A 16,356-nucleotide genomic window follows, 5' to 3' on the forward strand; every position below is an offset into this window, starting at 1 on the left:
TGCTTTTTATCAAAACATGTATTTGGTCTTCACATTTTATAATGAGGGCCCAGATCTGACCACCATTTGACCTCTGAAATTTCTACCACCTAAATACCATGAATCGTAAACTGAAATCCAGAATGCCACAGAGAAAATTAAACAAAGAAAAGAACTGACCTGTGTTAAAAAGCATAAGATGATTGCACTTATCTAAATTGAGACTAACCATATTTGCTGCAGCTTCTCATTAAACATTAAATCACACACCAGAAGAACACATCATACATATTTATTGTTTTGCACTGTCACTTCCAAAAGACTCATACCACAATTAGTGTTTCTCTCAAACTATAAGCTACATAAAGAAATTTCCCATGAAGCTTGAAGACAAAGTAACGTAAAAGATGGTTCAAGAAGGTTAAAGAACAGATGGATAATAGATTTCACTGAACACTAAAGCATAACACACTTACTTCAGAAAAGAAAATGTTGCCAAAACTTAGTTCAAATATAAAATACTGAATGAAATTGATGTGTCAGGAATTTTTTTTTCCTTCCAAGTTCTTTTGGAGAACAACAGGGGGCTAAAAGGCCTGTCTTACTATTTTTGCATCTCACTGTTTTCATGTGTAAAGTGTCCCCACTGTAGGCTGCATGAACAATCATAATCGACAGTTACATGCAGGCACTGAGGCTGCAAAAATCCCAGAGTAATTAGTGTTGTCTGAATGCAATGACATCTGTGTTCTCATGGTTCTCGAGACATGTCAGGCCAATAAGATGTATATGAAAAAATATGACAAGCATTGCAAATGCCCTTCTGAAAAGTCTTACACTTTAGGGTAAAGCTGAAGAAATAACACATGTCATCTTCTTTTTGTAAGCAATATATTTAAGATTACAAGATCTAGAAAGATCTTTTGAGTCATTCATTCTCTTTTTGTAACTATAAAGCATTTGTTCAGAATACATCACTAGGGTATGAAAAAAGTCTGTTGTAAGTTGGCTTCTTTTTAAAACTTTCTCAGCACATGTGATTCTGTGCAGTGCAATGTAGGTGCCCATTCTTGTAAGTGACAAAACAGACAGCATATCTTATTAACATTCCTTGGTTTCTTTACCTTTTAATTAAAAAATGTTACCTCTTAGTACTGGACATAAAATAGTTCAAAATTTGTGGTTAAATGCCTTAGAATTATGTTTGTATTTTTCTAATAATACAGAGTGTCAAATTGACCGTATTAAAAAGTCTTTGTTTTAAGACACCTAATGCTTTTGCTTACTGATGCCTATTACTGCGGCCTCTCCCTCTATATGCTGTAGCAGTATGTTTGAGCATGCACTTGCTCCAAGAAAGACATTAGTCATCATTAACAGCACTGACACCAAATCTAAGTGCCTCTTCACAATGACCAAGTGGCAATCATCTTTCTCTTACACTGTCACTGCTGATTAGGATTTTCTTTCATGAAAATTTAATTTGTACCCCTTTCTGCAGCTTCTTTTTTTTTTTTTTCATTCCTGAAAAAGCAACACATTCAGGAGAGATTACAGATAAAGCAAAGAAGCTCTACCTATAATATAGCTAATGATATAGAGATTGCAAGATTCTCAGGTAAATCTTTTCTCTAATCCAACAGAAAAACACAGATTAAATCAATGATTAATAAACAGAAGAAAAACAATGATTCTAAAAGGAATATTGCTTTATTGCTTTAAGAATCCATAAGCCTCAAAAGGTAACTAATTCAAGGAATCCAAATAAAACTTCCCTAAATATTAACATAATCCCAAAGCTTCTTTAAAACTAAGACAACACTTTGATAGTTGCCATCTTTCACTAGGTTTCAAATTTGTATTCTCCATTTTGTAAACAAAAAGACAGGGGCATTCACACAGAAATGTCACTATAAACTGAAGAAAATACTTAAGCAGCCATACCTTTAGTATGCATTAACCTACTGGTTAGTTATTTTGTTTGTTTGTTTTTTTAAGAAATTTTCAGTTGCACTGGACAAATGAAAATGATTCATGTGGCCAAGCAGGGTACTCTACAGCTAGATGATACTACAGACAAACTCTGGTTCTGTACAATATCACAATGTTAAACAAGATATCATAGCAATAAGTTATTTAAGGAAGTTTTTAAAAACATTTACTTTTCTGTTTTATTTCAATCTGTTTAAAGTTTTTTTTTTTTTTTTTTTTTAATGTAAGCATGTGATAGTTTGCAAGGGTCCTGGTACAACCCAAACTCCCACTTCTAGTTATAAATATTATCATCTCTTCATATTACTTAGATATTATAACAAAATAGAGATTGGTTTAAATTTAAATTATCTTGAAATTATTTTATATCCCTTTTAGAACATATGTACTTTTAGTCAAAACATGCAACACTTTTCTGTTTACATGAGCATAAATTATATCTTTTTAAAGTGTAAATAACCACATGAAATGCTCTGAAAGCAAAAATCAACATTATTTCTTTGTAAATCAGAAGCAAGTACAATTCATCAAACTTTAGTCATTAAATGATCCTTCTACTCCTGACTCTTTTATTCTGAAAAATAATACAGAACAAATTTGAAGGTCAAATAGCAATTGCTTAGTGCCATTTACAAATGGTTTGGGTTTTTTTTGTTTTTTTCTATTTAAAATTGGTCTGCAATTAGAACATGTAGGAGGAGATTAGGAATTAAAATGGATTCTGAGAGGCAATTTCTAACTACTGAACTTTCATAACAGGAGCATCTTGGGTTAAATAAGAGCTAATCTAAAATAAAAGCAAAACTCTACCATAATAACCTAATTATCTTTGCAGAATACATTTATAAATAATTGGTTCATTTCTATCTTTATTTGACTAAGTAAATATGCCTCTTAAATTCTCAAACATTGAAAATTCTGATTCTCACAGTTGCACAGACTTATCTAAATCAAAACTTCAAAAAGTTACAATATAATTACTGACTCCATTGCTAGATCCGGTACAAGTTTAAGTAAAGAAGTTTAGCTCTGTAACTTCCACTCCTCAACCTAAACCTCCAAGTCACTTGTCAGTTAAAGGTTGGGCGATTTATTGACCGCCTCTGGATGCATACTGTCAGTGCTGAAGGAAATATGAGGGAGGGTTGTCGCTACTGTTCTGGAGCTCATTGATAATGACATACCTGCCTCTGTCACCCATTACCCATACTACAAACTACTTAGACCTAACTGAAAAATCAATAGCCTACTTGCACTGGTTCCTGTGGCTGCCTCCTTTGATTGTCAGCTCCTGTCTAGGGTCAGCACTTACATGAAAGGGGCTGTGACTGCCTGATGCTTTCAGGACAACCTAACGATATGAAACTAGCCAACAGAACAGTAAATTCCGTCTCCCTGCCCTCCTCATCAATTAGGCTTTGACTAGGCTTGCCTGTAGAAACCTGACCTTTTAAGTTTAGGTGAATATGGACTAGCTGAACACACCATTGCCCTCAGCACTGAGCCAGGAAATCTACTGACAAGTTAAACAAAACAGAAGGTTGTAACTGTCATAATTTGCATTGCACTTTCACGCCAACAAGGGTGTTATCAGTAGGGGCAAGCCCTGGAACACACAACTCCAGCACCCTTAAGCCACGCTACTCATAAATTTTCAAGTGAAGTGAGATAAAACATAAATTCACAAATAGCAATGCATTTCTCATCTCTCAGTCTTTTAGGTTTGCACTTTGCAAACCCACAGAGTGCCCATCAACAACTCTTTTTGGTCACCTGGCACTCCCATTGCACTATTAGGGACTTCCAATGACCATAACACAGAAGTAAAAATGACAATGCCCATTTAAGACCTATTTTAGAGAGACTATATAATATAGCAGATAGACTGACTGGTATATATGTCAAAATGAGAACAATTAGATGTCAATATGCTATCTTTTCTTGCCTCAATTCACTCCCTCCAAAAGTAACCACAAGCTTAGACAAACAATAAGTTATCACGTAAGTGAAAGGAGGTGTTGAAATTATTTCCTACCATGCTACTCTGATATAGCATCTTTTACAGTTTGAGGGAAAACTAAGAACATCTGTAAAATAAAAGATGTTAACACTTTTATGCTTGTCAGATCTTCTGATGAAAACAAGTGAAAAGCATGAGAAAGCAGTATAAAACTTTCCTTTGTTTAGTGACTCATGTTTTGAAAACCACTTCCCTGCTTAGATCTATCTTTTAACACAGTATGAACTTGGTAATACCATAGTTGCTTAGCACAACGTCATTTCTCTAAGGAGAAGGCCAATAATTTATTTTTTTTTAAGTTAATTGTGAATGGGAACTTACTTTGGCTTCAAGAACTAATATTTACACAATATCCAATGTTCATTAAAATGTCCAAAACATTGACAGTCCATTAAATATTTAAGGGAAAAAAACACATTGTTTATATAAACATATACTATTTTTCTATATATAGGAACACATACTGCATTTTGTTTTATAATTTTATGATTCAACCCCTATCAAGCAATAATTAGTATACTCAGGATTTTTCCCAAGTTGCTATTTCATTGTCCCTCACAGTTGTCTCCAAACTATATTTTGTAAATTTTTTCCATAAATCTAAAATATCTATAAGCTTATTCTTGTCTGAGTTTAAAAACTTTCATATACCTATGTTAGAGCAGCACTGAAAGCCTAAACATCTGCAGAAAGATTTCTGATAGAAATAAACAAATAAAGATGTCAACGAATTTAGTCATGTAATGGTGGAAAATTTTAGACTTTTTTAACTAGAAGAGATAGAAAAGATTACCTAGTCCAACCCACTCATTTAACAATTGAGAAAATAATGGATAAGGATAGTGACTTGATCAAAGTCACCCAGGTAACCAAGCCAGGACAAAAATTTAGGACTTTTTGTTTCCTAGATTGATGCTTTGCTGATACATTCACACTGTCTCCTTTTATCTATCCAGGTAATCTGGATAGCAACCACCTTACATTTAAAATACATATCTATAGATTTGTATCATTCATTTTTAATTTATAAAGTTTATAGAAAGTTTTGATTAGCAGAAAAGATTAGATTCGTAGAGCATTTAACCAAAAAGTTACCCAACAAATATTAGAAATAGAAGACCCAATTAAGTATGGTTGGAATCCTTTACTGACCTAATATGATGATTAACTAAGCATCTGGTCATCTTTCTGCTCCTTTGTGTGTACATAGCTGATAGCAAAGTGAAAGGGTATGGATAGTGTCTGATCCCAGCAAGCAAATCATTTGAAAACAGTCATAGCTACAGGTCAAAGATTTTCTACCCAATCTAGATGGATTTAAACCTACTAACCTTGATTTTAAACCTAATTACCTATATACCAAGTCAGTCACAAAATAAGAGAATGACTCTTTATGATCCAAAGATAATAAGGGAAGATAGGAAGGAAAAATTCAGGAAGCAGACTGGCAGAATCTTGATATCCATAGGCCAAGACAGCTGTTTTATATCCTAGCTTTATATCAGATGGTTAAAGTTGCCATTCCTTAGATCATTAAATATTATTTCATTTATATTACACAGATGTCTTCTATACATAGATTACAACCAATGAAGCATTTTGTTGTTGTTGTTTAACCACTACAAGCAATCAGAGAAACCTCTCTGCACATCACTTTTACTCTAATTCATAACATTTAAAGGATGAGGCAGGCTAGATTTTTAAAATTTCCATTAAAAATAACACAAAGTCCATTAAGCATTTCTTGTAATCTTAGCAGATGATCAATGCCAAATTACTACTATTCATAATAATATAGAGTGCTACAGAACCAATATATTTTTAAATAAAATGTTTAAAATGGCTAGTGTTCCTAAAGTATAACAAAAACCTACCCATACAATATGCTTAACTAATAATTTTAAACATAGACCCACAAAATGTCTCATATGACCTGAAAGAAATAGCACATAATGCCAAATATTATATTTTGAACTAAGTACAGCTCAACACTAGCATAATCTACGTCTCTAATTTCACTCATCTGTTTTGTTAATGTCTGGCACTGATCACAAGAGAAAGTAGAAAGGGAGTGGGGACGGCTTTAATATCCTAAGAAACATATTCTACATAATTTTTGTTTCACACACATTGTTTTGGCTCACAATGTGAGTCAATAATACTATCTTCATAAACAAAAGATATCACACCTTGAAACCATAAGGTCAGCTTTCAATTTTCTTTAGCACTTAAATTCATTATTGTCTGATCCTGGTTTTTCTGTCTACCTTCTGGAAGTGATGTTAAAGGCCAGCAAAATTTGGTTCTCCAGGAAGAAAAGTCACAAAGAATAATCCACAAATTATACAATCATTTCTTAAAGTTAACAGTTGGCTCTACCAAATATACCCTTTCATGTGAAGATAATAATGACTTATGAAAGCCAAAGTTATTTGGCAGGTAAAATTTAATATTTACCTAATAGTACATTAATAAGTTCAAACTGTTTTTTTTTTTAAAAAAAAAAAAAGGAGGAGGGGAGAGGAAAAGGAAGGAAGGAACAAGGAAAAATAGGAAAAGAAAATTTTTAAAAATTTTGCTTCAACTTTTCAGAACTGCTTAACTATGTATGTAAATAAAAGAATGTAGTGTTACAACTCAAAAATGTATACATTTAAAATGAGAAAAAGATACATGATTTCTTGGTAAGGTCAAAAGACATATACCAATATAAGTGAGAATATAGCAAGTTCAAAGAAACATTCTAAAAAATACTTGCTGAATTAACTTGGATGTTAACATTGCACATCCTAGCGCAAGAATATAATGGCATTTACTTCTTAGTCAGGCTAAAAGCTGCTTATTTTAATTTTCCTGAGCACAAGTCCCTTACTCTATCATTGTATATTTTTGGTGACATCAAATTATGTATAGTTTAATAAAGTACTCATTTATGCAGTTGCTATTCAACTTGGGGAAAAACCCTAATATATAGCATACTCTCAATTTTCTCATCCCGCTATATAATACAAGAATTATATTTGTAAAGTCTAATAGGTAACAAACATCTCTAATCATATATATTATCTAAGGCAATCCAAACAAATTTAAAAGGCCCACAAACAATACTCATCAAAAGTACATAAAAGCATTTTATTTTTCAGTACAGTTTGATAGGTTTACTGTACAAAATTAAAGCTATTGCTTTTACCTGACATAAAATTATCTGAAGTTCAACCTGTTCAAATGAGAACAATACCCTTGGGTTACTAATCAAAGAGAGTAAAAAAAAAATTTTTTTTGTTAAGGCTATTTTGTCAGGGGGAAGAATAACTTGTTTCAACAGCATGCTTGACCATATAAAATTATTAACAGGCACTATAGTGAACTGTTCAAGGCAAACACTCAATTACTGGTTATTTTAGATTGATTCCACAATAATAATTACAAATAGCTTTAGAAACAATCTCCTTAACACTTTGGAATTTTAGAAAATTAAATCCTTTGACAGAGAATAAAAGAGAATGTAGTTTTACTGTGACTTATAATGTGGACAGTATAATCTTGATGACTGTCATTAAGCATCTCACATATATTTAAATATAATTACTTCAATAAAATTTCATCAACTAGAATACACTAACAAATCATATCTGGGTTATTTACTTTTCTTTCTGTTTTTAGTGAAACAATTTTTAAATTCAGAGAACTTAATAGTGTTTTATTTCCTCATTTACAATTTGACCAAAAATAAAAATCAATGTTCATTTTTAAAAAACAAGCATTTTTATAAGTATGTAGAATGATTAAGTATATAAGAACTAAAAATTTAACACCCACATAGATGTTTCAAAGTTAGATTTTAGAGGATAAGACTATATACCAGTAAACACGTGGTCCTTTGTTTTCTAAAAAGTATAAATCCTCCAGAGATACTTTCTTTTCTTAAGTCAATAATCTGATTATTTTTTGAAAGCTTCTAAAATGTTTCCCGGAAAATAAGATCATGTATTCTAAAATTTGTTTACTCTTTAGTAAAGATTATTGAGATACTATATATTATTTTTACAGATAATAAAATAATAGATACCTTTTAAGTCTCGCTAACATGATAAAGTAACAAATGCACTAAAGTTAACTCAGTAAATACATTTTTAAGTAAAGATCAGCAAAAAATAAAACAGTTTAAGAATTTTATATTCTCTGGAAACATAAACAGGCTTATAACTGTCAGATTACAGAAGCACTGACTTCAGCCATTAGTTTGGTTTGGCTCCTGAGAAACACAACATGAACTACTGCATCATTTCTTTTCAAATCCATACATTCCCTGCAGCCGTTCAAGCTTCATCAGCAGTGCAGGAATGTATAAAAATGACAGGCAAAGGGCATTAGGGTTTTTTTTTACTTCCATACTGTTTTCCTATAAATGGAAGACAGGATTCTTTCTCAAAGCACTTAAGCTCAAGCTCAGTCAATGCTGAAGGAAAAATACAACTGAATTGTCTATGCATGCAAGAAAGTATCACAATTGGATTATTTACTACTTTTCAAGAAAATGTTGATAAATCTAATACTGTATTATTATCTTAGAATAAAACATTGTAAGGTTAGCATTCTAGTTTAATTACCCATTATTCTTCAGTTAGAAATATTTTCACTTTTTAAAGTATTCTGCCAACTCATCACCTTATTTTAGCACCAAGTATTCAGTTTTGCTTCTAATTTTAATTATAAAAATTTCCTTAAAATATGCCAATTTTTTCTTGAAAATATATTTGTATAAATAGTTAATTTTTTATTTCCAAGTTTCTGTACTCATAAAGGTTTCGGTGAAATAGGAAATTCCATTAATAATTAAAAGTTTATTTAACCATGATAAGTAAAAATAGGATGTAATGAGTAATCTGGTTATTTTACTGGACCTTAAACATTCACATTGCCATAAAACTAGTACAGTAATTACTACAACCTGACTCAATTTTTTGAAGAAACTGGGAAATTTTCAGACTAAAGTTTTAAACATCCTCATATTTTAGTTTATAGTAACTAAAAACATGCCCACTTCAGTACTATCACCTACATTCTTTATGTTTCTAATGTAATGATGCAAGAAGTAAAGCCTAGAGAAGTCTGAAGGTTATGGACTACCAGATATCCAAAACAAAAAATTCAGATCACACCCTGAATGTCCTCCTTCCCTTTTTAGGAATGTCCTGCAGCCAGCCCAGCACCACAGCTCTGGGCAGAAGCATGCTGATGTTGGCACTGCCTAAGCCAAACAAACAAGATGTTTAACCGTCAAATAAAATGTCCTGCAGCCTCCCTAATGAATTTGTCAAGGACCATCAGATTTCGCACCCCCTCCTTTGCCTCATTAACTCAAGTATGATGAGACGGATTATAACAAGAGAATACAGATGAATCGGTCTGAAGACTTGAAGTGGCTTTTAGCCCCTAGAGTTTCTTTCTCACTTGGTCTCCTTTAATAGAATATAGTATCTCCTGCAGAAGGAGCTGCCAGTTCGTTTTAATACACCATCAAGGAGCTGCTGATGGACTTCTATACTAACATACATAAAAGCAGAGTGACAGGGGCTCTTCAATTACAGCCTCCTCGGATACCGTTTCCCCCTTCAATTATTCAACCAGAGGAAGAGAGGACCGCAAAGGCGCAGCTGAAGCTGCTCTTAGAGCAGAGGCAGCCGGAGTGACTTGGGGTGGGGGAGGGGGGAGAAAGAGAACCAGCAAGAGGGAGCATTATTTGCTGGAAGTGTTTAAGTTTATTGCTCGAATGATGTTTCTAATTAGTACCACAGCCATAAATTAAAGTCGCCTTTGTTTAACTGATTTATTATTTACTAGAGCATCTACCTAAGACAGGGTAAATTGGTAATGAATTGTTTTTAAATCAAAACATTTGTAACGTTTTATCATCCTTCCCTCTGTATGTAAAAGTGGAGAAGCGTGGGGGCAAGGATGCGAGAAAACTTAGCCGAGCTTGACAGAGCCGCGAGTGGAGGTGCAGCGGGGTGTCCGGCGAGTGGTGGCGCGAAGGTCCGCGCGGCCTGGGCCGCCCCACCCGAGAGAGGAGAAGGCGCGGGACTTGCGGCGCGACGGCCGAGCCATGCGAACCAACTCCGCCACCCCCGAGGCTGTTTGCAAACACTCACTCTCGGGAGCGTCGCGGGCCGGACCATTCGCGAACCAGACGCAACGACGAAGCGACCACCTCGAGAGTGGGGCGGGAAAGCTCCGCACCCTCTATCCCCGCCACCAGTCTCCGCCCAGTAACTGCCCTCGGAGAAGCAGCCACGGAGCCCCTCCCGGCCAGTCAGGCTCTCCCGGCAGCGCAGTGCCCTCCGGCCCAGGCAGTTCCCAGAGCGCCGGCGAGGCCTCCCGGGTTAGAGCCGGGCTCCCACAGGCGCGAACCCCGAGGGCGCGAGGTCCCCTAGATCCTTAGGCGGCGAGGCGTTCCGGGACGCACGGGGCCTCCCCGGAGAAGACTGGAGGTCAAGCAGCCCAAGTCTCTGCCACTCCAGAGAAGTTAACTAAAGCTCTGGAGTCCGAGAGTTGCGCGGACACTTACTTCTGACTGTTCTTCCTAATCCCGGGAAGGCAAACCCTAAGCAACAAATCCGAGATAGTTTTTTTAAAGCAAATATTCCTTAGAAAGGGACTTATGGCAACGAGAGAGGAAGGGTGACAAACTGCCTGTGGTCCGCACCAGGTATGTAAGAAAGAACCAAGAGGCCCAACTGTCTGATATCAAGTAGATGGAAAGAAATTAACTTCCCTATGCAATTCAATTCAGGTTCACCCGGCCGGACTTTAAGAGGGTAAGTCAAGCCCTCCCAAGGGGTTTTGAAAAAGCCGAACTACCAGGTTTCTAAAACGAAGTCTTTATCCAAATGGACTCATAGATTTTTATTTTTATCGCATAACCCAGGGATGGAATATAACCTCCCCAATCAAACTAAAAATAATCACATCTACCTGAAATACGTTAAAAAGATTCAGAATCCAGACATCTTAGGTTCATACATAAACTCTCAGTATTAAGCAAATCAGAAACAATGTTCTAGCTTTTTTTTTTTCACCCAAAAGTATCGAAAGGCTACAGTGGGTACAACTTGTTTAGGATAATATATATACTAAAAGCACATGCATGCCTTTCATTGAAATGCCTAGGGAGGAGTGAAGCCATCTGTGTAATCAATAACAGGATAGTTATAGATTTTTGTGGCAGTGAAGTCTTTTAAAAGCAAGAGTCAATTATGAAAATAAAATCATTTTACAAATGAAACTCTGTACCTGTACCCCCTAAGAATACATTCACCATTAGATTTACAACAGTAATATTTTAAGAAAACTTTAGGTTTACATTTACTTCCCTTTTCATTAAGTTTGAAACAATTTTAGTAGCTTATTTTAAAAGTATATCCTACTAAGTTCTACGACATATAAATTTGCACCATTTCTCACAACTTAGATATTTTCTCTCTCATAACTAGTTAATTCTTGTAAAGATAAAATAATGGTATTAAATACATGTGAATCTTAATTATGAAATAATTATCAAACAAGGTGCTTGGACTAGTTTTTGCCCTGCCCTGTTTTTAAACAGCATATCGAAATTACTAAAAAGAGATTTATAAACCCTCACCTTATATCCACTCCAACCCCCACTGGTGCACATATACAGCAATTGCTCTGATTCTTGGCAACAATGGGAGGGGAGGGGAAGAGAAAGGAGGAAGACTTTAAAGGAGGAAAAAACCTGGAAAAATTAGGTCCTTTCCCAGATTCCCCTTTCTCTTCCCATTTGCCTTCAAGCCAAAGTAATTTTGTTACAGTTTGCACCTTCTCCTACACAATGTTGATAGAATCATTAAAAAAAAAAAAAAAGTGAACCTTTCTGAACCATTGCTACTCTCCCTCGAGTTATTCCAGCCATCTCCAGGAAAGTCCCTTCTATACAAACTCTTTTTCTTCTTTGCTACTGATAAGAGAGGAGGATAAAGAGGAAGGGCTGTAAAATGTGTGCAAGCATTTGACTTCCATTATCTCCTCCTATTTTCTTACTTCTCTCTTTACCCTCTTTCTTTATCAAGTGCAGTGGTGGCTGCTACCGTTCGCCAAGCGTGCCTGTCTTCTCTCTCGGATTGGCTAAAGCACTGACAGCTCGGATAGCGATTGTAGGAACTGAAGCTCCACCCCTTCATGATGGCCCTGGGACCATTCATAAACTAAATAACTCCAGGAAACAGCGAGGGAGAGAGAAAGAAAGAGAGAGGGAGAGAGAGAGACAGAGAGAGAGAGAGGAAAGAAGAGAGAGGGAGCACGAGGAAGGGGGGCAGGGAGAGAGAAGCAGGGGGAGAGCGGGGCGAGAAAGAGGTCGGAGGGGAGAGGAGGGGGAGAGACGACTCAGAAAGTGGAATCTGTAAAAGCAACCTAGAGGAGGAGAAGGAAAACCCTGAATCGTTATAACTACACCCCAGATGCAACGCAAGCAACGACTTCGTCACACTAAAACGGATTTTGTGAGGGCCAAAAGTATAAATTACGAAGCAGAAATGATTATCAAACAACTTCCAGCGGTTTGCACCTAAAGAAATACAAGAAGAACCCACTACAAACAAACAAACCCAGTCCAAACAACGCCTCCAGTAGGAAAAGAGGAAAACTGCGACAACACGACCCCCGAGAAGAGACGAGACCAACACGCTGAGGCTGCGGGGCGTCAGCAAACCTCCAAGTGCACGGCGGACTGAGTTGTACTTCGCAGCTCTCTGGACATTAATTACCTCCTGCACCTTCCATTTGGGGGAGGGTGAGGAAGAAGGCACTCACCTACACTGAGCGAAGAAGTCCTATCAGCGTGGAAGAGAAGTTTAAGAATGAACCACTGAATGTTTCGCTTTTATTTTTAAATTTACTTTGGCACTTAAAAAACCTCATTTCCAGATTTCTGGGCAATCTCGGCTGCAGACATCTAAGCCTAACCTTTTGGTATCCTGAGTTTTTTCTCTCTCCTTCTCCTTCCTCACCCCCACCCCGCTTCTCTCGCACACGGTCATCTTTACATATCAAGAGAAAGCAAAAAGGTTCCAAGAGGTACTTTTCTTTTTAGAAAATCACCTTTTCTCCCCTAATTCTTCTGCAGAAGAAAAGAGGTTTCGAAAGAGGGAAAAGGAAAAAAGAAGCCGGCTACGGTATCAGCCGGTCAGCCCAGGTGGAAAACGAGAGTGAAAGTAGGGCTTAACGGAGAGCGCACCGCCTCTTTCGAAAGCCGCTGGGCCACCACCAGTGCGTGAGCCTTGGATCCCTCAACGTATTGCGAGACGCCGGTGTATAGCCCGGACCTGTGCCCCAACATGATCGCCGCTCAGGCCAAGCTGGTTTACCAGCTCAATAAATACTACACTGAGCGCTGTCAGGCGCGCAAGGCGGCCATCGCCAAAACCATCCGAGAGGTCTGTAAGGTGGTCTCGGACGTGCTCAAGGAAGTGGAGGTGCAGGAGCCTCGCTTCATCAGCTCCTTGAGCGAGATCGATGCCCGCTACGAGGGGCTTGAGGTCATTTCGCCCACCGAATTTGAGGTGGTGCTCTACCTAAACCAGATGGGCGTCTTCAACTTCGTGGATGACGGCTCGCTGCCCGGCTGCGCGGTGCTCAAACTGAGCGATGGGCGGAAGCGGAGCATGTCTCTCTGGGTCGAGTTCATCACTGCGTCGGGCTATCTCTCAGCGCGTAAGATCCGCTCGCGTTTCCAGACGCTGGTGGCCCAGGCGGTGGACAAGTGCAGCTATCGGGATGTGGTCAAGATGATCGCGGACACCAGCGAGGTCAAGTTGCGCATCAGGGAACGCTATGTGGTGCAAATCACTCCGGCGTTCAAGTGCACCGGGATCTGGCCTCGAAGCGCGGCACAGTGGCCTATGCCCCACATCCCCTGGCCCGGCCCCAATCGGGTGGCCGAGGTCAAGGCCGAAGGGTTCAACTTGCTCTCGAAGGAGTGCTACTCGCTGACCGGCAAGCAGAGCTCGGCAGAGAGCGACGCCTGGGTGCTACAGTTCGGGGAGGCGGAGAACCGCTTGCTGATGGGCGGCTGCCGAAACAAGTGCCTCTCAGTGCTGAAGACTCTGCGGGACCGCCACCTGGAGCTACCCGGCCAGCCGCTCAACAACTACCACATGAAGACGCTGCTGCTGTACGAGTGCGAGAAACACCCACGAGAAACGGACTGGGACGAGTCGTGCCTAGGCGACCGGCTCAACGGCATCCTGCTGCAGCTCATCTCCTGCCTGCAGTGCCGCCGCTGCCCTCACTACTTTCTGCCCAACCTCGACCTCTTTCAGGGCAAGCCCCATTCGGCCCTGGAGAGCGCTGCCAAGCAGACCTGGAGGTTGGCCAGGGAAATTCTCACCAATCCCAAAAGCCTGGACAAACTATAGGGTGCTGGGGACTGCTTGAAAAGCGACACAAACGGGCGTGCTCTCTCAGACACACAACACACAACTCAGCGATTAACAGCAGAAACTCTGGACACAAACTTTTATGTAAGTCACCTGAAATAAGAATCCGGCAGAAGACCTTCGTTAATTAAGAAGCAAACAAAAAGAGAGCAACCCAACCAAAACAAATCACATTCTTGCACAAAAGTGATCGTTTTCTTCCAAACAATGTGAATTTAAAAGGTCACACAAAAGAAGCAATCGGGCTCTGCCACCACAAAATGAAACCCAAGGTACATTTTCAAATCAATGTATAGTAGTTTCCCCCTTTTCCTTCTTTCCCCCTATCCTTTTTCTCTCCACCCCATCCCCCCCCCCCATTTCGTTTTGCTTTTGGTTGCCTGAATGTTGTCACCAAGTGAAAAAATTATTTAACTATATGTAAAATTTCTCTTTTAAAAAAAGTTTTACTGATGTTAAACGTTCTCAGTGCCAATGTCAGACTGTGCCCCTCCCTCTCCTGAACCTCTACCCTCACCCTGAGCTGTCTTGTTGAAAACAGTAATAAAAACATTACTTTACATTGTAAATGACTGTTTGTGGATTGTTCTTAAGTGAAGGCAGGGGAGATCACAGTTTATAATTTCCAATGTAAAGATGTGACGAGGAATCAAATGCAAGAAGCTTCCACTTGAACTGATTCGCAAAATTTAAAATACAGTACATTTTGTAGAATTGACTGTATAAGTTCCCACCCAAATCCTTAGAAAATAGAAAACACTAATTTTACTCAACTATAATATATATTTGTTCTGTAGATGTTAAGATTAAAGGTAACATCTACTTCACGCTTAGGAAAAAAGTATGAAAGAAAATATTTTGATCCTAATGTTTAAAGTAGAAAAACCTTTTTCACATTAAAAATTAAGAGATGTGCTTTCTTATGCCATAATTTCAAAAAATCCAATCTGAATCCGATATACAAAGGAAATATTTATGGATTTTTCTGAATAGTTAACAAAGTCAGTTGATACTTTCCTTCAACCGTTTGTCCTCTTCAAGCTTTGAGTAATAAAAATTTAACAATTAAATAAACCACAACAAAAAATACAATGGGTATAGCAATAATCCTCTCCCCGAGCATATGGTGATATGAGCCATTCAGATTTATAAATTACTTCCATTTTAAAATGGCTTAGTTGTAAATTCCATAATTATGATTATTTTAGTCAAATTTCAAGAATTATCTGAAACTGCTTATATGCAATTCAAACAAAAAAGGTTTTCATACCATTTTTATAACCAAAGAAAAATTATTATTCCAGGATTTAGAAACAGGAAAAGTACCTTCCTCCTCTTTCTGTTTTTCTAAGGTAACAAACCAATATACTCATTTCAATGTCTCAGCTTTAACAAAGGTTTCTTTTTAATGCAAGGGAATAACTGATTAGAAAATAAAATAATTAGTCAAACAGAAAGTATCCCAAAGGAATTGGTTTGTCTTGTTTATGTTGAAGGTAACTATATACTCCATTCGCTACGCTAATGATGAGACACAGGTACAGAATATATGTCAGATGTTACCCTTTAATATCTAACATTTATTCTTTGTATTAGCCCAGGTTTTAATTTATTGAGAAAATGCACAAATGAGAGGTGTACAGAAAAATCTTTTTAAAGGCAATTTTAAAGATCAGAGGAAGAAGTTTGAGAGGGGGAAGGGCTGTATGGAGGGATGAGCAGCAGGATAGCAGAATAGATGAAAAACAAGAAAGCCACTCAGGGGTCTGAAGCCTAGTTCACTTGACAAACAGGCTTAAGTTGTCTAAGATTCCTTGGTAAAAATAGTCCTGTGTTAAAAATATAAACTTTGATCCTATCAGTTCTGAAATCATCTCCACTCTTTTGACTCAACCTCTATTATATCTA

General features: G+C 37.6%; 2 protein-coding genes across 6 annotated transcripts in view; one reads left to right on the plus strand and one right to left on the minus strand.

Annotated features, from left to right (window-relative positions):
• LRBA (LPS responsive beige-like anchor protein) overlaps positions 1-16,356 on the minus strand; it is a 764,782-nt gene that overhangs the window by 297,076 nt on the left and 451,350 nt on the right. Inside the window, exon 1 of one of the 5 annotated variants that reach the window (XM_063664179.1) lies at positions 11,637-11,855. The exons of 3 other annotated variants lie outside the window; for them this stretch is intronic. In XM_063664179.1, the coding sequence (XP_063520249.1) occupies positions 11,637-11,669 (33 nt within the window). In that variant the 5' untranslated portion in view covers positions 11,670-11,855. Of the gene's footprint in view, positions 1-10,143; positions 10,323-11,636; positions 11,856-16,356 lie in introns of those variants that run through there. One more of the 5 variants, XM_063664180.1, reaches the window with a different exon arrangement.
• On the plus strand, positions 11,975-16,054 carry MAB21L2 (mab-21 like 2). Its single transcript, XM_054484862.2, has one exon. The coding sequence runs from the start codon at positions 13,348-13,350 to the stop codon at positions 14,425-14,427; it is 1,080 nt and encodes a 359-aa protein (XP_054340837.1). The 5' UTR covers positions 11,975-13,347; the 3' UTR covers positions 14,428-16,054.

Source organism: Pongo pygmaeus, chromosome 3 (genome assembly GCF_028885625.2).
Source record: "Pongo pygmaeus isolate AG05252 chromosome 3, NHGRI_mPonPyg2-v2.0_pri, whole genome shotgun sequence".
Taxonomy (NCBI): domain Eukaryota; kingdom Metazoa; phylum Chordata; class Mammalia; order Primates; family Hominidae; genus Pongo; species Pongo pygmaeus.

Excerpts from the sequence above, each read along its gene's own strand:
- MAB21L2 (XM_054484862.2), top strand. The coding sequence starts at position 13,348 with ATGATCGCCGCTCAGGCCAAGCTGGTTTACCAGCTCAATAAATACTAC.